The following is a 17936-nucleotide window of genomic DNA, read 5'->3' on the forward strand; positions in this document are numbered from 1 at the left end:
AAATGTAATTAAAAGTAAACAAGAGGACGATACAACTTCATTCATTCTTTTGGAAAAACAGACATTGTTACTCACTATGAAGTAGAAAATGATCCTTTTCCTAGAGTCAGGGTCTCTGATGGAGCATTACTAGGTCAGAGAGTGACTCCAATTTGTAGTCCAAACAAGTTCCTGTTCTGAGCGGCGCTATACAGTGGCTTTTGGCTCACTGGTGAATCATAGCAGCTGCCACCACATTTCTGACAGCATTTTCAGCCCCTCTCAGCTGTAATTCCCCAGATCCATTGCTCAGGATTAACAAAATATAACACACAAAGATTAGAGGTCAGCTTTGAGATACAAAAGCATCATGCCCAAATGGTAAAAACAAGGTCAGCAATAAATCATGTTGGAAAGAAGCCGAATGTCATAAACACAAGACAAGAGATTATAAATCATAATTCACAGCATAGAGCTCCACCACCCTAAGAGAATGAACTAAAAAGTAGTGACAATAGCTAAGACAATGACAACAAATAATATAGGTCAGGAATCTGAAGTTTAGAAGGAGAAGACCGTAAGTGTTCCAAGGATCCAGAGGGCAAGGTGAAGGGCACAAGCCTAGACAGACTAACTAGGTATCAAAACAGTGTTTGCTGGCTTGTTCATTGTTTTTCATCCTAGGAGATGCCAAACTTAAAATTATTGGACTTTTTGTTTGGTTGGAAAACTCATAATTAATAGAACTTCTTGTTTGGCTCTTAGAGGTCACTTTAGAAGTAGGGTATCAGTTATTTAGAGAACTCTAAGATTAAAATCTCATGTAATTAAAGACATCCCTAATATTTCAGAGGCAGAATTACTTAGGAAGAGTGAATGTACATCACATTCTTCTGGTTATCACTTGGCAACGCTAAAATAACATCCAGACTTTTTTTCAGTATGTAAGAGCATACCCCTGACACAAAAAGAAGAATGATTTATTGTAAGTTAGAGATAAATGATAGCCACAAATCTTACTGTCAGCTTTCTTGGTCAGTTGCAAAGCTAACAATGGTTTAAAACTACTAATGACCCTACATCATCTTTTTCTTGCGATGAAACATAATTACCATGTGTTAATATTTATGAATCACATTGAGTTCTCTGGATGAAGTGAAGTGAAATGCAAATAAATAAGTATTACATAAACAACTAATTATATAAGCAATGAATGCCTCTCAAATTGTGGATTATAAATTTGAAAACACTAATAGCCTTAAAGGATGGAGACCTGCAGATAACATGGAAGGGCCCCTGTTTGGAATAAAATCAACTCTGATCTAACTTTCAGACCAAGTGAAACAGAGGAAAACAAAGCTCCAATCTATTTAATTTTTTTACATGCTGCTGGAGACATTCTATACATGCAGTATTAGTTGAATATAGTTGCTATAGGGACACAGGCAAGTAAATGGTATGATCTTTTTCATGATCGTACACAGTCAGTGCGTGAAAACTACTTTTCAATAGATTTAAAATATCTGATGGCCGGAACAGTAAGAAAGAATAACTCAGTCTTTGAATCACGTTCAGATGAGATATAAATAGTGAATATTGCAGATAGCCTCATGAGATTATGGAAAACTCAATTTTTGCAATTTTCTTTTTTTAGATATAATATTTTAATCTTTCATGACTAGGAAGGAAAGTGGACAGAAATGGAGAGTGGGAAATCACATTTCTAGTTACTTAGGCTTTTAAAACCACAGCTTTGGAAACCCAAGACTCTAGATCATGTTGGAAGTTTTAAGTATTAAGGTAAGAATCCAGTTTGCCATACAATACAAAGCATTTGGGAATGTCAGAAACTTACTACTCCTCCATTCAACAATTCTCCAGAGACTCAACTGTAACAATTAGAAGCAGGGAAGTTTTTCTTTTTTCTCATTTGACTGCTTTAAAATGACTTAAGGTAAAATACCTTGAAATTACCCTAGAATCAAAGAGGTTTTCTTCATAGATCTTCACAGAAATAACTGCACAGGTATTATTCAAAGCCAAACGAGCTTTGAATCTGGGCCCAGATCACATACTAAGAAATTCAGCCCTATTTTATTGGCTTCTTTATACTCTACTATATTTTCTGAATTTCCTACAATGGATGTATATCACTTTTATAATCAGAAAAAAAAATCCCATAAAGAAGTTTAGTTCAGATCTAAAATATGCTCAGGGCCAATAGAAATGAGAAAATAGGCTGGAGCCCAGGGCGTGAGTGCTTACAAGCACCACCGTGGGAGTCTGTGCACAGTTTTAAAGAACTGTTCCTTATGTTTGGTAGCAAACATTTGGATGATGTAATGGACACTGTTATTCCTACCTCCCCATCACCCCCCACAACTGATGAGCAATGAAGGATGTGTACACTTACATAATTTTCTTCTCCATGGAGGTTAAAAAATAAATGATCCAGTAGCATTACAAACAATGTGAAGACTGCTTTAAATAATCAAGCTGAGTTTGCTCTGGACACTGTTAAGCCATCTGAGATTTTTACTAGGGAGAGCCTGTCAGGTCCTTCAAAGGGCACAAGGATGAACTTCTCAACTGAAAATTACTGTTCTCAGGAGAGATCAAAGCAGCATCATGCAGGAGGCTCGAGATTTACCACCAACTCTGATATTTACAAGCTCTGTGACCCCAGGCCATTTACCTAACCTCTCTGAGCCTCTGTTTTCACTTATAAACTGGCAGGGATAATAATAGTAACCTATATGGAGGGTTATTGGAAGGATTAGACCAGGTAAATTGTTTATAGGACATCTACTAGCACATGGAAATTGCTCCAATGAATGTTAACTTTTATGGAAACGTATATGGTCTGCCCCCCTTATAGGACAGTGGTATTAAAATAAAGAGCTGAGTCTGAACGTTTTAAAATATATTTATTACACAGTAACATAGGTTGGGCACACCAGTTCCCTTACCTTCATGATAAGAGTATTATCTATGATTAGAACTTTCAACCAGGCCCCCAAATGATGCCACCTAAATAGTGGCTCCCAGATGTAGCATGTAGAAATTCCTTGTACAAGATCAGAGAGAGCTTATGTTTGTATTCAAGGTCCCAGAAGGATTCCTAGAGGGAAATCATGCCACTGACAGATACGAATCTGTTTATAATATGTATGACAAGCCATTCCCAAATGGTCACTTGGAGTGAGAGTGTTACTAACAAGCTGCCCCTCCTGGATTTCTCATGACCACTCTATGCCGCAGGTACTGTTTTAATCTCTAGAAAAAAAACTGAAGCTCAGAGACGTTAATGACTTTCCCACTGTCACATAGTAAATAAACAGTAGCCTGGGCCCTCCGGTGTCTAACATTAATGGGAACATCCATTTATCTGAGGAAAAAAAAAAACGTTAACCTCACCCCTTTTAGAGATGATAGTGGTGGGGAAGAAGAGAGGAGCAAGGACAAAAATTCCAGCCATCAACCTCTTTTGTCGGAGGGCAGAACTAACCACAATTACCCCAGAAACAAAATCAGACACCGGGGTGAAAAGACAACCTTTCAGAGAATCTAAGGACAAATTAAGCTTTCAACGGTGTGAACCTTGGTTGCTTTTTTTTGTTTGTTTGTTTGTTTGTATGTTTGTTTTTCTCCCTTCTCCATTCTAACCTGTTTGTCGCTGGGAAATGAAACAGTTTTGGTTTGCAAGCTGTCTCCAGGGAGTGGAGCAAGACTTTGTGTAATAAACAAGAGCCACTGCCAGAGTCCCCTGCTAGCCTCTCCAAGGCCACACTGCCAAGGAAACCTGGCATTGTGACAACAAGGTCCATTCAGCACGACCAGTGGTCACTGAGGAGTGACTCTGGGAAGGACGGCCAGGTGGGGCACCCCCAAGCTCGGCCCGGGAAGAGAGCAGCCTCCCGGGAGCAAGCTGTACAGTCTCTTAAAATCCCTCTGGCCTGGAATGCCAGCCACGTACAATTGTGTGCATGGGTGTGTGTGTATGTGTACACACATGCACAGAGTTTTCTAGAAAAAAAGGTTTAGAGCTTTCAGCAAATTCCTAAGAGCCTGCGACCCTCTCAGGAGAAACCACAGTTGGGAGAAACAGGTACTCTTATCTTCCAGAAAAGAACACCGAGCTCACCACTTTTATTTCTGGAGCAACTGAGCCCAGGCTGTCAGCCCACTTTCCTCTTACCAAAACCCTAAGGCACTTAAAAGAGACCACAGGGGGGAAAAAAAATAACCCCCTTTCTAATCTTAACCTAATCCTCCTTAAACCTCGCCTGACCCAGGCTACCAGGAACCCTGCCAGTGCCAAATGATATGATGTTTATTCAGCTCAGGTCTTAGCCTGCTGCTCCTGGGCCACAAAATCAAAGAGGAACATGTCAGCCACCACCTGCTGATGAGTGGGTAAACAAAGGGCCAGTCAAGAAAGAGGAGGACCAGTGTTTGAGGACAATGCCTTTGTGTAGTTCTGGCTCAAATAAGGACACAGCTCCTAAGGAACAGTCTTGAGACATGCACAAACGCTGTGCCAAGTGGTTCAGAAGCCTGGGTACAGCTGTTCCTCAGACGCCCTTTGGCCCCAGCTGCCCCCTGAAACCACACTAGGGTGCCCATGACACGGTGCCCCCTTTCCCAGAAGACGTTGGCAGAATGACAGTTTGTGAACCCGTTAGGTGTGTGTGGGAAGAGTGCTTTCCAAAGTGTTCTCAGACAAGTAAGAGTGTCGTGGAGCTCAGAAGGCACGGCCTGACCCCCATTTTACCAGGACAGCTGTTTTGATCTATTTTCTATCTGGGGGATCTGAATGAGATTTCGGGGCAGGGAGTTAGTCCTGTTACTAAAAACGGAATGCTCGCAAAATGCTCTTGAAATAGCAGGTTTGGCCTCTCCTTACCTGAGAGGGGCTGAGGTGGAGTAAGTCTCCCAGATCCCGAGATGTAGCAAGCCAGGTTTATCCTCTCTGCTCTCTGCTTCCCTTCTCTCAAGAAATGCCTCCTCAGAGCTCTTTCTGGGTGTGTTCGCATCGGCTTTGTCCCCTCAGGAATAACTGAGAGGGGTGGCCACAGTTTTTCAGGTTCTTTTGTGTGCTGTGCGAGGCGCTGGGTTTTCATGGACCCCGGGCAGCCGTTTTTGGACAGCCACTCTCCTCCGTTCAGGCGAAAACACTGAAACAGAAACACAACAACTACAACAACAACATCTACCAGGGCAGTGTGCCCGGCTCCTAAGAGACTGACGGGACAGACAGTCGCCCAGATAGGGGCTCAGAGCCCGTGTTCTTACTCAATATATAATGTTGCCTCTCATGTTAGAGCAAGATGTGTGTGTGTGTGTGTGTGTGTGTGTGTGTGTGTGTGTGTAAATCAGCTATATGTTATTTTTACACGTTAAAAATAAATAGAATCTGACCCGTTGGGTCGGCCAAGGGGTCCTGTCCCGGGGGCTTGTTCTCTGGGGATGTGAGCGATCTGGCGACCAGACACCCCTTCTTCTAGGTAAGACTAGCTGCGGGAGGCGAATTTCTGGCAGAAACACCATCACCCCTGGGCAGTAGCACTCCTCTGTCTTCCAGTTTCCGCAGCGCGGGCAGGATGAGTACCTGCGGGGCAGTGGACAGGTTGGGACCGGCCTGGATTCCATCGCGTGCCCTGGGCGATGTCGCGCTGAGGCCCCTGTGCTCTCCTGCCTGTCCGGTGCTGAGGCTCCCCAACTAGGTCTGCGAGAATCTCACTTCAGCCATCTGCCAAGCCAATTAAATGAGACCACGACCCCGGTAAAGGGCCAGCATCCCCCGTCGTTATACCCACGTGCACAGCTTCTAACTGAAAGGAAACTTGAACGCAGAATTCTAAATCCCAACCCAAGAATGGAGAAAAAGGCCCCAGTGAGAAAAATGGGACTTGGAAATGAAGGGACATGGGACTCTATTTAGAGACTACGTTAATTGAGATTAAAGGAAAATACAACCATATCTTACAATAATATTTCTGGGAAGGATACCTAATTATTTGTCAAGTCAGGATTGCCGCTATAAATGTGCAATAGATGTGAGAAGTTTGAAAAAATGTTCTCTACAAATATTCATACAGAACTGTCTTTGCTGCTATCAAGACTGGAACACATTTGTATCTCCTAAGGCAAAGAGATCACAAGTAGGCAGAGAGAGAAGAGGAAGCAGGCTCCTTGCTGAGCAGAGAGCCCGACGCTGGGCTCCATCCGAGGACCCTGGGATCACGACCTGAGCCGAAGGCAGAGGCTTTAACCCACTGAGCCACCCAGGCGCCCCAGGGAAGCAGATGGGAAGGAAGCTTTCTTGAGCAACTGCTATGTGCCTAGAGCGAGACTGAGCAGTTCCTGAACAACCTCGTGAGCCATGGATTGTTTCAGAACTTCACCAAGTCATTCCTAGATTCATCCCACGGTGATCCTGTGCTTATTTGGATTTTTCTCCATGATGAGACCCTCAGAACCCTTCCTTATACCGTATTTATCTGGACCAGATACCGTATTTATCTGGACCAGATACCGTATTTATCTGGACCTGACCAGCTCAGAGATCACAAATGAGATCATCCCAACCTGGACATACTCTTACCTGGTGCTGCTGCTCCCCGTGTTCGTCCTGACTGACTACGTCCGCTACAAGCCAGTCATCATCCTGCAAGGAGTCAGCTTCATCATCACGTGGTTGCTGCTCTTGTTCGGCCAGGGTGTGAAGGCCAGGCAGGTGGTGGAGTTCTTCTAAGGGATGGTCACCACCACTGAGGTGGCGTACTATGCCTACATTTACAGCGTGGTCAGCCCCGAGCACTACCAGAAAGTGAGCGGCTACTGCAGGAGCATCACGCTGGTGGCCTGCACAGCGGCCTCGGTGCTGGCCCAGCTCCTGGTGTCCCTGCCAGCCTCTCGTACTTTTACCTCAACGTCATATCCTTGGCTTCCGTCTCTGTGGCCTTTGTTTTGTCCCTTTTCCTGCCAATGCCCAAGAAGAGCATGTTTTTCCATGCAAAATCCAGCAAAGAAATACAGAAGCAACCGAACAAAAATGAGGCGTCAGATGCACCTTACAAAATTAACACACCAGGTGGTGAAGAGAAGCCCACTTCAGAAATACCCACCATTTCAGGGAACCTGGATGGTGGTCCTTTGAGCAGCCCGATGCCGCAAAATGTAACGTTGAATGTTTTTGTGCAGTGGTTCCAAGATCTGAAGGAGTGCTATTCTTCCAAGCGACTATTTTATTGGTCCCTATGGTGGGCCTTCTCCACAGCAGGTTTTAACCAGGTTTTGAACTATGTTCAAATCCTGTGGGATTACAAGGCACCATCCCAGAGTTCTTTTGTCTATAATGGGGCAGTAGAAGCTCTTGCAGCCTTTGGAGGGGCCGTGGCTGCCTTTGCAATGGGCTATGTGAAAGTCAACTGGGATCTTCTGGGGGAGCTGGCTCTAACCATCTTCTCCATCATTAGCGCAGGTTCTCTGTTTCTCATGCATTACACGACCGACATCTGGGCATGCTACGCTGGCTATCTGATATTCAGGTCTAACTATATGCTGCTTATAACCATAGCAGTATTTCAGATCGCAGTTAATCTGAGTGTGGAACGCTACACCCTGGTGTTTGGAATGAATACCTTCATGGCACTGGTAATTCAGACCATTATGACAGTGATTGTTGTAGATCAGAAAGGTCTCAACCTGTCAATCAGCATTCAGTTTTTAGTTTATGGGAGTTATTTTTCAGTTATTGCTGCCATTTTTCTAATGAGAAGCACATATATCATCTACTCAACCAAATGCCAAAAGCAAGCACAGAGCTCTCCAGTAAGTCAGAATCCAGATGAGCTCCACCCAGAGGGACCAAGGAATGTCATTACAGGAACAAAACTCTGACCTTACGGTAGCCACTGCATCCACTGAACAAGGACCTTCTTGGTCACAAAGTCACTGAACGCCATAAACTGACACACTTCCAAAGCCTGGATTTCAATGAACCTTTTCAAAACCACAACAAAGTCTTAGTTTTAGACCAGATACTACATGCCCAGCTGGATGCAGTTGACAAGACCCGTCACCTCAGTCAAATAGCCGACGTTGGGTACTCCAACGAGTAGCAAGGATTGGGAAGTTCTGGTTTTGGTTACCCCCTAGGACATATCAATGGCAAGGAAATAAACCACGAGAAAACTTCACTCAACCTGCAGTTGATGTTCCCCATTCGTAAGCAGAAATACTAACTGGACTGACCCCTTTGCTTATTTTAGATATTTTATCTTACCAAAACAGGCAAGAGATGGACATTTTTTTTTTTTTTATCACGTAACCATTTGCCTCCTTCTTTCATTAAGTGTATTTCTATATTACTTGCAGTTCTCTGCGAGAATTTCAAAGTCTGGTCTCATTTCTAAGGACCTTTCTTCAATCCTGACAACATGGTATTATTCACAAGCTATTATTTGATTATATCACCTATTTAATTCTGTCATTATTACTTTTTACTTTGTGTTCTGCTGAGCTTTGTTGTTGAAACTTGACCTCAGGAATAGCCCCAGACATTCCTCTGTGCCCAGAGAATGACATTCAAGTCAATTGCTGGAGGCCCTAGGGGTGGCAGTGAGTTTTCTCCCTACTATGACCCTGGGTGGGTGTTTCAATGCCGTGTCGGTGTGATCTCTAAAATAGAAAAAATTAAGTAGAAATTTCCAGAGTTTCTAAAAGTATTTGTAAGTAAGAAAACACTGATGAGGGGGAACACCTACTTTTTAAATGGCAGAGATTGTGCTACTTAAAATAAGGTGTGCAAAAATATTAAAGAGCCTTTCTAAATTTTTGTTGAATTGTGCTGAGAATCGCCTGTGCTTGTGTCCTTTGAAACTTCAAAAGAGGACACATGGAACAGTCTGCCATGGAAATAAAGAATGCTGATTCAAGAAAAAAAAAAAATAAATAAAATAAATAAATAAATAAAATCTGACGGTAAAAATAGGAAGACAAAATCGCCCATCATTCCACCATTCGAAGACCACCAACTGTTCCTGTTTGGGCATATTTCCTTCCAGTCTATTTTTATGCATCATTTTTAGCTCTGCGCATTTAAAACAGCTGCGATTATCTATGCATATTTTATTTCGTTTTTGTCACTTAATATGACAACATAACACAATGATGTCTTTAATAACATTGCAAATTCTCTGTCATTTTTGCAGGCTAAATAATGGTCTCCTAGGTAGAGCAACTCAGTTTAACAAACATTATTGAGCATGTAATTATGTCCCAGACCCTATGCTAGTCCCTGGGAATGCTGTTTTCTTCAAGGAACTAGCAGTCTGTTGTAGGGCCAGTAAGATACATAGATAACTGGATAGTTGTAATAATTGCTCACACCCCTGAACACCACACCGCAGGCCCCATTCACATGAATGAACTCACGGGATGTTCACAGCAACCTTATGTGGAGGGATGATCTCGGTGATCTCCGCTCTTTTGACAGATGTCAAGGCTGAGGCGTATCTTGCTAACAAGATGGCGCTTCCAGATGGGGTAGGTGGAGGGTGCTCAAAGATGTCCACCTCCTAATCCCCAGAATTTGTGACTATTACTCTAAATGGAAATTACCCGTAGGGTAAAATAGTGAAATGTAACATTACCTTAATTGTGAAAGGGACTTCCGCCGCTGTGATTAAGTTAAGGATTTTGAGAGGGGAAGATCGTCCTGGATTATCTGGGTGGGTTGGATGTCCTCACAAAGGTCTTTGTAAGAGGGTGACTGACAATATCAGAGTCAGAGGAGATGTAACAATGAAACCAGAGGTGGGAGTGTGTGTGTGTATGTGTGTGTGTGTGTGTGTGTGAGAGAAGGAGGAATGAAGGGGCAGAGACAGACTGGAAGAGGCTACACCACCGATCCTGAAGATGAGGAAGGGGCCATGAACCAAGGAAGGCAGGAGGCTTTCAGAAGCTGGAAAGGCAAGGAAATAGATTCTTTCCTGGAACCTTCAGAAGGAACACAGCCCTGCAGACACCTTGATTTTAGGACTTTTGACTTCTGCAGCTGTATGATAGAAAAATTTATGTTGTTTTAAGCCACCAAATCTGTGATAATATGTTACAGCAGCTGTAGGAAACCCACATTCTAGGATTCAAACCTAAGCAGCTGGACTCCAGAGCTGTTATTCTTAACTATGGTCGTATGTGCTAGGCGAGCTAGTTAATATGCCCAGCATAGAGAAAGACACTCAGCAGAGCATTAGGGAAGGACAGGAGGATGACAACCTGACTCTTTAAAACTGAGCATGAATGTGAAGACAGGGAAGGCTGAGAAACTGAATTGACGTAGGAAGATATCCATGATATCGTAAGTGAAAACAATTATAATACTATGTATAATAATTTTCCCTTTTCTGTTTAAAGATACATAGGCACATATATTTATAATCATATGCGCCAATGATACAGTCCCATGGTTCTCTCTGGGGAGTGCATTTGTGGGTAAATATAAGAGGAGATTTTCACCTTTTGCTTACATATCTTCATATTATTTGAAAATGTCACCAGACGTGTATCTTGGGTTATTTATTTATTTAAAATAAAGTATATATGATGTACCCTTTTTTTTTAAGTTGGAGAGAATAATATGCTTCAGTGGGATGTAAATCTTTGTGCATAAAACTTTGTGCTTTTCTAGGATAATTTCCTTAGTATGGAAGATTCTTGGAGGTAGAGTTGCTGAATCAGTGGATAGAGACATTTGGAAAATATGTGTATTAAAAAATAATGAAAATGGTATTGGACCAGTCAGTGAGCCAAAATGAAACATAGGAGAGGAGAGCGGATATTTAACCTGGTGAGCAGAAGGTATGATGGTTTTCTACTCCTATGTGCAGGCTGATACATTGTGTACTAGTTCCCTAGGGCTGCCATAGCAAAATACCACAGACTAGGTGGCTGAAACAGCAAAAATTTATGTTCTCATTATTCTAGAAGCTAGATGTCCAAGATCAAGGTGTCAGCATGGTTGGTTCTTCTTGAGACTGCGTTTCTTGACTTGTAGATGCCCTTCTTCCTGTGTCTTCATAGGGTGTTTTTTTCTCTGTATGTCTGTGTCCTAATTTCCTCTTCTTCTAAGGACATCAGACAGCTTGGATTAGGATCCACCCTAATGACCACATTTTAACCCAATTACCTTTTTATTTTATTTTATTTTATTTTATTTTTTAAAAGATTTTATTTATTTATTTGACACAGATCACAAGTAGGCAGAGAAGCAGGCAGAGAGAGAGGAAGGGAAGCAGGCTCCCTGAGGAGCAGAGAGCCCGATGTGGGGCTCGATCCCAGGACCCTGGGATCATGACCTGAGCCGAAAGCAGAGGCTTTAACCCACTAAGCCACCCAGGTGCCCGAACCCGATTACCTTTTTAAAGACCTCTTTAAAGACTTTATTTTCAAGAATGATACTGTACTCTGAGGGTGCCTGGGTGGCTTAGTTGGCTAAGCAACTGCCTTCAGCTCAGGTCATGATCCTGGAGTCCTGGGATCCAATCCTGAATTGGGCTCCCAGCAGCATGGGGAGTCTGCTTCTCCCTCTGACCTTCTCCCCTTTCATGCTCTCTCTCTCTCTCAAATAAGTAAAAGCTTAAAAAAAAAAGAATGATACTATATTCTGAGATACAGGAAATTAAGACTTCAATTATTTGAATGGGGGGGGACGACATAATTAAGCCCATAACATGTGGAAAAGAAAGTTCTAGAAGACTGCAGCCCTGAAGCATAGAATTTCTGTTCAGCGTGAGAAGGATTAGTTTGTAATATCTCAACATTTTCCATAATGGAATAGAGCTGAAGAATGAACACCATGGTTATGCTGGTTTTAGGCTCATTTTTTCCCCAGCGCTGTCTCAGTGCCTGTCCTGGTCAGCTGGGCTGATTGCGAACTGATTAGACTCTTCTCTGACTTTTTCTCTTTGGAAACTGAATCTGCTCTAATAACTGCATGACTTTTTCTGAGTACCATTGTGGTACCACTTTGCCCCTGCAATCTATCTCCAAAGACAGCATGAGAAGGCAGAGAATAAATCATGAATAGGAAGAGAGTTTGGCTCCCTTCCCCCCCAACAAAATGTCACTGCAGCTTCTATGTGCCCTTTGTCTGTCTTTGATTCAGATCATAAATATCTCCTCTTGGAATGAGAAAAGAGGGTGAGGGTGGGATCCTGAGCTTTTTCATGAGGTTAGAGTACATCACCAGTAAAGAGGTTTGTAGAGTCTAGATCTGAAGTCAGAAACCATTTCAGTAAAAAGCCCAATAGAAAACATTTTAGCATTGCAGGCCATAGGATTTGCTCTTATGAATACTCAACTCTGTCGTGTAGCACCAAAGCAGCCACAGAAAAACATTATTTAAAAAAAAAAAAAGCATTGTCATGTTCTAATAAACTTTATTTATAAAATAAACAGTGGGCCAGTTTTAATCTATGGGTTGTAGTTTACCAGGCTGAACAAAAAGTGTGTAGTGAGCCTAGACTGATCAACTATGAATTGTAAACATTTATTTCTTGATTTATTTAATAAATTACATATTTCTGGGGCACCTGGGTGGTTCAGTTGGTTAAGCAGCTGCTTTCAGCTCAGGTCATGATCCCAGGGGTCCTGGGATCGAGCCTGCATCGGGCTCCCTGCTCAGTGGAGACCCTGCTTCTCCCTCTCCCTGTCGCTTTGCCTACTGGTGCTCTCTATCTCTCTGTCAAATAAATAAATAAATAAATCTTAAAAAACATTATATACTTCTGAGTATGAAGAATAGTCTGATTTTTGCTCAACACACTTTGTTCGTTTTTTTAAAAAGATTTTATTTATTCATTAGATCACAAGCAGGCAGAGAGGCAGGCAGAGAGCCTGATGTGGGGGCTCGATCCCAGGACTCTGAGATCATTACCTGAGTCGAAGGCAGGGGCTTAACCCACTGAGACGCCCAGGCACCCCCACTTTGTTCAATTTTATTATAAAGCAGAAAGCTTTGAAAATCAGTTTAATAATAGCATATTTCTGAACCTGAAATATAATTTTCTTTAAAGATTTTATTTATTTATTTGAGAGAAAGAGAAAGCACTCAACAAGGAGAAGCAGATTCCCCACCTGAGCTCAATCCCAGGACCCTGGGATCATGACTTGAGCTGAAGGCAGACCCTTACCTGACTGAACTACCCGGGTACCCTGAAATTTAATTAAAAAAAATTTTTTTTTTTTTTTTTTTTGGCCACATAATGCTTAGGTTAAACCTGACACAATCACCATGCTATACTTACAAAACAAGGAGCAGAGATAAAGGTCAGAATAAGTCCCAATGACTTGGTGTTTCATTCAGTCTTTCATTTAAGCAATATTTGCATATGGGTTGTGTGCAAGTCACTAGAGTGAGTCCTCTGGAGAAGTCTTCAAAGTCACCGATGTTTCTCTCCAAGCCAGGTGAGAAAAGATCACCCTGGCCATGAGTGATTAGTCTGGGGGAAATCATGTGACCACATTAGAACAAGCAACTGTTCCTGTGTAATTTGAATCTAAAATGGAATACCATGGCTGGCAGAGCATAGAGCTATTTCATCAAGAAGATAGTTCATTTGTTCGTGCCACTGGGGCTACATGGGGTGCTCCCTTTTCAAGGTTGTTTGGTTTGTGAAGGAGACTAATAAGAAATAATATTGAGGGACGCCTGGGTGGCTCAGTCATATAAGCGTTTGCCTTCAACTCAGGTCATGATCCTGGGGTCCTTGGATCAAGCCCCACATCAGGTTCTCTGCTCCACCAGGAGCCTGCTTCTCCCTCTCACTCTGCCTGCCTCTCTCCCTGCTTGTGCTCACGTGCACGCATGCCCTCTCTCTCTGTCAAAGAAATAAAATCTTAAAAAATATATATTGAAAATGTAGTTTGGGGTCAGTTGTGGTAAGCCTTCAAACCCAGAGGGAGGAGCCTGAACTCTACTCTGTAGATAAAAAATGTCCTTTGATACCATGACTGATTTGAGCGAGTTAATGATAAACCAGGCAGATACAACATCCACATCCAGGAAGTGCTCAATATCTGGTTGAGTTGTGCTCGGTGAATGGAAAACTCAAAATCAGAAATGTTTGCCGTTCCCTGAAGACCTACCAGTTCCAGTGCTAAAGCAAGAATTCTCAGCCTCAGTGCTAGTGACATTTGGGCTGGAGAGTTCCTTCCTTGTTGTGTGTGTGTTTGTGGTGGGGGGGTGGGGTCTGTCCTGTGCATTGGATGGCATTTAGCAGCATCTCTGGCTTCTACCCACTAGATACTACCCAGTTGAGATATGACAGATAGAAATATCATTTATCCAGACATTGCCATATGTCCCCTGGAGGACTATATTAGTTCCCTATTGCCGCTGTAACAAATTACAAGAAGATTAGTGGCTTAAAACAATTCAAATTTATTCTGTTACAATTCTGGAGGGTAGAAGTCCAAAATGAGTCTTGTAGGGCTAAAATCAAGTTGTTGGCAGGGCTAGTTCCTTCTGGGGCCTCTGAGGAGAGAATCTGTTTCTTTGTCCTTTTTTGGCTTCTAGGGGCCATCTATATCCCTTGGCTAATGGCCCCTTCCTCCAGCTTCAAAACACAACGCTCCAATCTTGGCTTCTGCCTTCCCATGACTTTCTCCTCCACTCTGACTCTCCTGTCTCCCTCTTAAAAGGATCTTGTAAGGATCCGTTGGGCAAGCTGGATTACGTAAATTAATCTCCCCATCTCAGGATCCTTAATCTCATTTGCCAAGTCTCTCTTACCACATAAGGTAATGTTTGTAAGTTCTGGGGCTTAGGACATAGATGTATTTGGGGGCCCATTATTCAGCCTACCAGAGGAGCAAAATCATTCTCTGTTGAGAACTACTTCTCCAAAAGAATAGGGTCATATGACTGATTTGAGTCTCAGGTCCTCCCTGCCTACCAGCTATGTGGCATTGTCTCCTCTTCTGTAAATGGGGCCTCTAGTAGTACTTAACCCATAAGTTTAGTAAGACAAGAACTGAATCCCATAAAGCACTTATCAAAGTTTTGGGCATATGGTGCTCACTACACATTAGTTATTAAAAGCAAAAGTAAGTTTCAACCTGAGATTTATAAATACGAGGATCATTTTCATGAACACACAGAGAGAATGAGGGTTGTCTCTAAGGATCACGTCCTTGGGTAATTTGGAATGTGTTGGCATAATTATAACTCATTTGGGGTGCTTGGGAGGCTCAGCCGGTTAAGTGTCTGCTTTGGCTCAGGTCATGATCCTGGAGTGCTGGGACTGAGCCCCTCATTGGGCTCCCTGCTCAGTGGGGAGTTTGCTTCTCCTCCTCCCCCTCACTCTACTCATATTCTCTCTCAAATAAATAAAGTCTTTAAACAGTATAACTCATTTAAATATGGCATTTCCTGATGCTCAGATCATTCTTAAGCGGTATATGAGGGCACATAGAATTTCTCCAACAAGTGCTTATATTTATTGAAATGTGCTGCAGGCCAGTCTCTAGTTTGGTTATTTAATGCTCACAACTACTCCAAGACATAGGTAATGGTATTATTCCCATTTTACAGATGAAGAAACTAGGCTGCGGAGAGATTAGGATCCCGTCCAAGTTTACTGTGTTACTGAGAGAGGTGAGCTTCAGTCAAGCAGCCTCTGTCCAGAGTTCCTGTTTGAATCTCTGTTTATACTGCCTGTGTGTGTGTGTGTGTGTGTTAATTGTGGTAAACACATGCACACACACACACACACACACACACGCAAGATCCATCCTCTTAACAAATGTTTACGTGAACAGTGCATTATGGTTAACTATAAGCACATCTCTAGAGCTTTTCCGTCTTCCATGACTGAAACTTTACACACTGAACAGCAACTCCCCATCTCTCCCCCTCGCTCCCCTCAACCACCATCGTTCTACTTTTGGATTTCTATGCGTTTGACTATGTTAGATATTACAGAAGTGGAGTCGTGAAGAATTTGTCTCCTGTGACTGGCTTTTTCACTCAGTGTAATGTTTTGTTTGTTTTTAAAGATTTATTTATTTATTTTAGAGAGAGTGAAGGTGTGGGTGGTGGTGAGGGGATCAAGGGAGAGAGAAACTCAAGGAGATTCCCTGCTGAGTGCCGAGGCCGATGTGGGGCTCAATCTCATGGTCCTGAGATCACCACCCAAGCTGAAACCGAGAGTCGGTCACTCAGCTGAGACTGCACTGTCCAGGTACCCCCACTCAGTGTAATGTTTTGTAAGGTTCATCTCCGCTGTCACATATGGCAGAAATTCCCTCCTTTTAAGGCTGAGTAATACTCCATTGTGTGTATAAAGACCAGCCTTCAAAAACCAGCCCTTTTCCCAAACCTAGTTACTTAGATTAGGTAGGTAACTTACTTAGATTACTTAGATAACTTACTTAGATTAGGGACCAATAAAGGTAGTTAAACAGAACATGAGAATAGGAAAGTTTTCAGAGCGATGTCCCTGTCTATATTCTTGTGTTATGCTCAAGTATATCTGTAACTATAATGACTGAGGGATTCTCGGACCAGGTGAAGAACAAAATATCCAAGATTCGTTTGTGGAATGCAGTTTGTATCCTCCATTTCCAACTCCTTTTTAACTCATTGCTGCAGAGTCCTGAGTTCCGCCGAAGCCCCACAGATTCCCTGGGGAAGACACCAGAGAAAACGCATTTTAACAGGCTCCCCTGACAATTCTTCCCCATGCTGAAGTTTGAGAACACTGCTTCTACCATTTCTAATCTCAGCTCCGGTTCATCAGGGAGCTGCTTTCTCCTTCATGGAAAAATCACCATCTTAATGATCGCTACCAGGGATGCCTTATTAACTAAAGGGGGCACAGAGACACAACTCTCAATGGTTGACAATTATTGCATGGTAATTCCTGCCATTTTTGCTTCCCCCAAGGGGCATTTAAGCAGCAAATGGCTATTACCTTAACCAATCGAAAAGAAAATAACAAAACAGTTAACTAAATTTGTTTTTGGTTGGTAGAAGAATTGGCTGCCTGTATGGTGCATCATGAAGAGTCAAGAAAGACTCATGTTTGCAAATAAATCCTCTCTGTCCCACCAATCTCCCCAGGGAGGGGAGATGCGGGGGTGGGGGGCAGTTCTGCATTTTGGAGTCTCCTAAATTCCAAATACAATACCTAGAGGGAATAATAAGTTATACATTAAACTGCTGTGATTCAACCACAGCTTAAAGAAGATTGCAAAATCAGCCATGAGGTAATTTAGCAAACAACCAAAGAAAGCCTTGAGAGAGTTAGAATAGTATATTTAGATGAGCAGGAAAAAATGAGGCAAATTTGAGAACAGAGACCATTACAAAAGGCTGAGTGAGTAAAGGGAACCAGCACCTTGTCTTTTCCCGCATTTGCCTTTATGCACCTTACACTTCTTCTGAAGAAAGAGTCAGCGCACTTTTTCTGTGAGGGGTCCCATGGTAAATGGTCAGGCTCTTTGGCCACTACTCAGCTTGGCCATTGTTATACAAAAGCAGCCGTAGAGGATACGTAAATGAATGAGGGTAGTTGGATTGCAATAAATCTTTAGGTGTGGTCCCTGAAATTTGAGTTTTGTATAACTTTCACATGTTCCAAACTTCTCGTTATCCTACGGGTATTTTCCAACCATTAAAAAATATGAAAAACATCATTCGTTTAGAGCCAGCCAAAAACAGAGGGATGGACAGGTCATAGTTTGCAGACCCTTGTTTTAAAGCAAAAGCCCTTTGCTATTTTAAATATATACCCCATGCTCTTCCACTTCTTTGCGTCTGTTCTGCTGTTTCTTCTACGTGGAATGTTTATTTTCCCATCCCTGTACCTTCACATGGTGCTCACCGCCTGGTTCAGTTACCATCTCCCTTCCAAAATGGCCTCTCCTCCTCCATTGTCTCCATCTGC

General features: G+C 42.6%; 1 protein-coding gene across 1 annotated transcript; it reads left to right on the top strand.

The window, feature by feature from the left end:
* Positions 1 to 4480: 4480 nt before the first annotated feature.
* On the top strand, positions 4481 to 8298 carry LOC116873021 (thiamine transporter 2-like). The gene is given in 3 exon segments (XM_032866629.1): positions 4481 to 4493; positions 6280 to 6884; positions 6887 to 8298. Coding segments are annotated over 2 exon segments (1518 nt in total). The 5' UTR covers positions 4481 to 4493; positions 6280 to 6364; the 3' UTR covers positions 7885 to 8298.
* Positions 8299 to 17936: the final 9638 nt, after the last annotated feature.

This window comes from Lontra canadensis, unplaced genomic scaffold (genome assembly GCF_010015895.1).
Source record: "Lontra canadensis isolate GAN:19392208 unplaced genomic scaffold, GSC_riverotter_1.0 scaffold31, whole genome shotgun sequence".
Classification (NCBI taxonomy): domain Eukaryota; kingdom Metazoa; phylum Chordata; class Mammalia; order Carnivora; family Mustelidae; genus Lontra; species Lontra canadensis.